The sequence below is a fragment of the Thamnophis elegans genome, chromosome 11 (genome assembly GCF_009769535.1).
Source record: "Thamnophis elegans isolate rThaEle1 chromosome 11, rThaEle1.pri, whole genome shotgun sequence".
Classification (NCBI taxonomy): Eukaryota; Metazoa; Chordata; class Lepidosauria; order Squamata; family Colubridae; genus Thamnophis; species Thamnophis elegans.
In genome coordinates, this window is record NC_045551.1 from 33006810 (window position 1) to 33013408 (window position 6599).

The following is a 6599-nucleotide window of genomic DNA, read 5'->3' on the forward strand; positions in this document are numbered from 1 at the left end:
ACAATTAAATTTCATTTCAATGATTGAAAAGTCATTCAGTGAAGTCATACTGTTAACATCTTTAGGACTATAGTCCTTTTGTTGAAGTAGGGTGGGTGAATGAATATGTATGTGAAATGAAAAAGAAGCTTGAAGAGTATATCTACTCAGATTATCTCTTTTCTGGAATAGGCATTAACTTGCTGATATTTCAGAATTGTGGCAGATTATGAGCCTAGAAAAAGGTTTTGACTAGGTTCTGCCGAGGAAAGAAGAAAAGCTTATCTAGATAAATATTAAAAGCTTATCTAGATAAATATTAGCCATTATTATTTTGGTATCTTCAACAACAAAAAACTTTGCTACACTTATACCTAAAAGTACATGCATGCAAATAGATCCCACTTTAAATAGAGGATGAATTTATTATATAAAAACATTAGTGTTAATACATCATATTCTTAAATGTGAATCTCTTTGTATGTGGACAAAGCTAATGGTGCATAGAAATGTATGTAATTCCAACAGCGTTCATACAAAGCTCCTATTCTAAAAACTAAAAATCCATTGGGTTTTTTCTTTCTTGATAACAAAGTAAGACTTTGTATGCCGCCCACTCCCGGAGTCCTCCGGGAGTGGGCGGCATACAAGACAAATAAATAATAATAATAATAATAACTTGATTCCTTAACAAACAGGTTTTATGTCTTACTTAACAACTCTAAGTATATACATTGGAAGGAGTGGACATTACAAGAAAATAACAAAATAAATAAAAGCCTATTTCTGAACTAGGCATAGCATTTATTTATCTATTGTTGAAATCTTATTGAGTAACTCAGGATGGTTATTTTTTATTTATCTCTGCCTTTGAATCAGCATTGATTCCTGGCAACTGCCTGGACAAGTCCCTCCCGTTTCTTTGCAAGATTTCAAAAATGGTTTGCCATTGCCTCCTTCCCAGGGCTGAGAGAGAGTAACTGGCCAAGGTCACTCACCTGTCTTTGTGCTTAAGGTAGGACTAGAACTCATGGTGTTTTGGTTTTTAGTCTGATGCCCTAACCCCTATACCAAACTGACTCTCACTAGATGGCTAGCCAGCATTAAAAATCATCAGGAACATGTTAATCATTAAAATAATAAATAATAGTACAATAAAATACACTTCATACATTGTGTAACTCCAGAAGACATCCTATATGGATCCAACCAGCTCCTGTCTAGGACCTGGGCTAAGAACCAGCCTTCAGCCACTTTTTAAAGAGGGAAGAGGATAGGATCTAACTAATTTGGGGAAGAGGTTATGTACCTATATTGATTTATGCCTCTGCATTCTGGATCAACTGTAAGCGATTCCCTCCCTAGCAATCCAGGAACGGACACAATTGACACACAAAAAGAATATGTGCACATACCATCCTAGGCATAGCTACTATTTGCTAGTCAAGCTGGAGCCATGAACCATTCGCAAACCCAAGTTGGATACCAGTCCTGTCTGTGGTAGTTCAAGCCTATCCTGAACTAACAATGAAAAATATCTAGGGCCAGGTGGCCTACAAATCCATAGCCACTTTGTTTTCCCGGGGGTATTTGAAGCTTCCTGGGGTTTTTTTGTCTTGTTCCAAACTCTCACAGTTTTCAGACACTGAGACCTTATCACTATCACTTGGTCAGCCCGCATACAGATACAGGTGGCCTTCACCTTATGATCACAAATGGGAGCAGAATTTTTGTGGCTAACAAGGCAGTTGTTGAGTGACTTTTGTGCCATTGTTGGTAAGCAATTTACGGAAGTGAATCATGTGGCCATTAAGCAAATTCAGCTTTTCCTATTGACTTTGCTTGTTGGAAGCCATATGGGAAGGTCACAGATGGAGATCACATATGAGATGCTGTAACAATCATAAATACATATATGGCCAGTTGCCAAGCTCCCAAATTTTGATTACTTGGCCACGCGGATAGTGTGACAGCCATAAGCACAAGGACTTGTCATAAGTCACTTCTTTTAGTGCCATTGTAACTTCAGTCAGTCACCAAATGAATGGTTGTAAGTTGAGAACTACATGGATATCAATAGCATATTATTGACAATACTTAATCCCACGTTCCCAGATAACCTCATCCAGTAGCTTTATATAGGTGTTAAATAAGAGTCGCGAGAACTTTGAACCCTAAGGACCACTTCTACATACTTGGGTAAGCCTAGATGTGTCTACTCCATCAAATCTGATTAGAACTATCGCCAGAAGAACAAAGCGAACTGCCTAACACAATAGCATGATAGCTATACAGATGCATGTTTAAGTAGCAAATACTATATAATTGAAAAAATGTAACAAAATTAGAATTTTTTCAAGAGAAGTAAGATTGATCATATTTATTCTGACATTCAATAAATATTCTTTAAATTCTCATTGTCGTCACTTCCAAATGATAGCTTTAATAGTTCTCACCATGGCAGCCAGAGAGGGCATGAAAAGAGTCAAGTTGATGGCCATTAACATTATCTTCCATTTTCATGTGCATGAAATAACTTCTCTCTGCATTTACCTCCATGACATTGCTTTTATCTCATGCCCAGTCCATGAATGAGACAATCTTAACGAAATCCCCCGTTTTCCCCCATTTTTTTCTGATATTGTCCAAGGGCAGTTTCAAGATGTGCGGAATCTGTCAAACATAACCTTTTCATTACCTTGGAAGGAGATCAGATGATTAACAAGAACAGAACAGAGACAATGTAGGGTTAGTGACAATAATGATGACAAATGTTACACTAGTATGATTTTGTGAAAGTTCACAGATGAATGGATAGCTTTATAATTTGGTAGGGAAGCTATCTAGCTGCTTCTCTGCATAAGGAAAGCCCCGCTTATGTTTCTAATTCTTTACAAAAGAACAATTCCATCAAGTGACTACTTGAAAAGATCACCCTGTTTGAAAGCACAATCTCTGGTCTTCTAAATAAAGGAGAGAGATATAGAAGTAAATGGGAACAGTCCTCTAAAAGTTAGCCTCCTTTAATTCCTATTGATAGTAAAAAGGAAAATTATCTGTTTCCTACAAATGTAGAAGAAAGACAGAAGGCAACAAGACAGCGGAGACCTGCGGAAAGGAAACTCCAAATGATAAATCCCCTTGCAAGATAGGCATTTGCTGTTAAACTTTATGAGGTTGCTTCTGAGAAAGTAAATAATAAGATTGCATATTTAAATTTCAGTGGTTGGCAAACTGTATTTATGGATATGTGCTTTAAGAATGGAATTTCTTTTTTTGCATTCTTTGCCTTCCATTTCCATAAAATTCCTCTCCTCTCCTTAAAGAAAAAAAATATTTATTTACTGATTTATTTATCTATTTAATTGCTATAGCCACCCATCTTGAACAAGTGACAGTTGGGCGGTGAACAATCATGAAAGTTTTCTTATGATGGTGGTGATGGTGATGGGTTGAATCCATTACCTCTTAATTCCATTTTCAAGTCTACCAGGGTCATCACTAACAGTCTTCCCAGAAGACCTCTGGGCAGCAGGGTAGGAATGATAAGTGTTAACTTTAGCCATTTTGCTTAATGTATCAGCCACCAAATTATACCTGTGATACAAGGAGAAAATATTAGAAACTCTGTAGGATAAAATGACTTTTTTTAAAAAAAGAGGAAAAGAAACTTCCCAAGAATCTTTTCTTAGAAATCCATTGTATTTAATTCAAAGATATTTACTGTTCAATTCTATAGAAGTTTTCTCAAAAGTAAATTTTATTGAATTCAGTGAAACTTTCTTCTGGGTAAGTACAAGTGCTTGAGATGGCAACAGGCAGAAACTGATCCTTTAAGACAGGCATGTCCAACCTTGACAACTTTAAAACTTGTGGACTCGCAGAATTCCCCACCCAGCAATTCTAACACTTGACATCAACAGATCTTAGAGTGCCAAGATTGGACACCCTTACCTTAAGTGTTGTTGGGTTGTAAATCTCACAGCTTTGATTTCTGATCATATTGGATGGGAACTCCATAAATAAGGTGGATAGAATTATGCATAGTAGGAAATAAATAAATAAATGTTTCTTTTTTCACAGTATTAGAACTTTGACTATCCAGGGAAGCTGAATAAAGACAACAAAGTATTTCAAATACATCCAGTCTGTAACATTTGCTTCTGCAAGAATCTCCAACTTGAATGGCTTAAAAGATTATTCCAATTTCATGGAGGAAAAGACTATCATTTATAACTACACTTCATGTTCTTAAATATACCTAGTCAATACTGTTTTTCTCAATCTTCAGTATATTTTAGCTTGCCAGGAATTGTTTATAGGTCAAATAAATATTTAACATTTCACATGAGTCTACAGATAAAGCAGGAGTGGCACATAATGATTACGTTGTAGGATTACAATTTTTGTTATTTTCAGTTTTCATTTACTTATGAAATATAGAGTATTATATTTATTGAAACAAAAGTGTTAGAAGTGTATGAACATTTTATTACCTAAGGCTTAGCCAATTATCCACTATAGCATTTTATTTTCCTACTGTGACATACATGAACCCATAAATTAAACAGGAGCAAAAGAAGAAAATAATAGGCTAGATCAATACTGAAAATATGGCTGCATTCATCTTTGACTAACAGGTTTCATTTGTCAAGGCATAAATAAAAAATTAGGGGGGGGGGAGGTTGCCTATAAGAATTTGACATTGCAAAAACACAAATATACACACAAATATAGAATAAGTGGGTCACTGTACTTCTATGTCCTAGTCTGCACTTGCAAATCACATGCTATAAGATATTATGTGGTTGTTTGCAAGTACTCGTTCAGCTTGTCTGTTTTCTTGCAGACGTTTCATTATCAAACTAGGTAATGTCATCAAGGCTACCTAGTGCTGCCCAGTGCTATAAAACATTAAGTGGAAAGAGGGCAAGTGTATAAAATAATCACATTCCTAACAAGCATGTTAAAAACACATAAGTATGCTTCTTAATATTCATTTTGTTTTTCTTTCCATAAAAAGCACTCCCTACATACAGTAAACCAAAGTGTGCTTAGCAAGCCTTTAACCTATGTGCAGGTGTGCAAATATCAGGGATAAAAAGTATGGCATCTGGAACTTTCTGCACATATTTCATCTCTCACAACTTCATCTGTGACTAGACCACACACACAAACACACACACACACACACATACACACACACACGATTTTTAAAAAGTTAGGCTGAAATTCATCAAATCTTGATAATTTGAGGAGTGGTCATTTGAGGTATGTAAATATTGTTGAGCCTATGTTGAGATGCATATGTGATGTGCATCTAAGTGATAAATAGTGATTAGTTTGAGAGAGAATTGGAAGGCTTTTTAGAAAGATAAAATCAGTTGTCACTACTAATATATGTTTTTTGTTCCAGCTCAAACTGCAGGACCTGGGGGAAGGCGTTTTGTGGGGAAGGGAATATTTCACACTGAAATATCCCCCCCCCCCAGTGATTCACTAAAGGCATTTAGCAGAGACTGCTTTGACCATCTGTCAGAGTCATTTCAATTGCCTCCTGTGTAGCAGAGAAAGGAATTGAACTTAGATGCCTTTCAGGGTCTTTTCCAAATCTATGATTCTAAGACAATGTCCATTTAGCCAGAAAACACTTGTAATGCTTCCCACTGTGGAGAAAAATGAAAGCAAGCTGCAAAGACTATACTTAGAAACAGTCAGAAATAATCACTGACTGAATGGAGGCAGCCCATAACCGTCCAGTCTTTGCTTTAAAGCCAATGGCATGTTTAGCTTAGTGAAAACTGTGGAGGACGGGTGCAAATCCCTTTGCATAACAATGTTATCCTTCAAAGAGCTGGTCACGTGGTAATGAATATGCTTAAATGATGAGCTGAGCAGAAATCTCAGTTCTATTCAGCACAGTCACTTCTAGGATTAACAATGGCACAAAAGTAAGCGGTTTGCACTTTCTGCCTTTGGACCACATGAGGAGTAATTATTAAAGCTGATCTGTTATGAAGACAGAGGTAAGGCACAGAATCCATGAAAGGTTTATGTTCTATGAAGAGAGATGAAGAGGACAACTTGAAAATGTCAGTAACAGGAGCCAAATCCTTCCATAATAATCTGGTTCCTAGCTTAGTCCTGGCCCGTTAAATCTCTTCAAAGTTTTTCATATCTTGTCACTTGAGTCTTACATAGTCATCCTTTTTTGCAGCAACTTCATGTTTTTAAATTTTTTGGCTGGAACTCTTAATTCCACCAAAAAAAAGCAGACGGGGCACCAAAAATGTTCAGGTCTTCTAATGGAACCTAGAATCCCCTTAGATAACTTCTGTTCTTTCCTATGTCTTGTTCAAACATCTCAACTGCAGCCTCTTATATTTAGGCTTTCATAAAATGTCTACAATTGTCAGGCTGAAAGAACTAAGAAGAATGATACATGGAGTTACTTCTGAATCGTTCTTTTATTACTGTTCATCTACAAATAGAAATCTTGCCAGAATAAAGCAGTTAGAGCTAGCAATAGCCCTAGCAATAGCACTTAGACTTATATACCACTTCACAGTGTCTCTCTAAGTGGTTTACAGAGTCAGCATATTTCCCCCCCAACAATCTGG

General features: G+C 36.4%; 1 protein-coding gene across 1 annotated transcript in view; it reads right to left on the minus strand.

The window, feature by feature from the left end:
• CNGA3 (cyclic nucleotide gated channel subunit alpha 3) overlaps positions 1-3545 on the minus strand; it is a 19360-nt gene extending 15815 nt beyond the window's left edge. The window contains exon 1 of the mRNA XM_032226904.1: positions 3445-3545. Coding sequence (XP_032082795.1) covers positions 3445-3545 — 101 coding nt within the window. The remainder of the gene's footprint in view (positions 1-3444) is intronic.
• Between the last annotated feature and the right edge of the window lie 3054 nt (positions 3546-6599).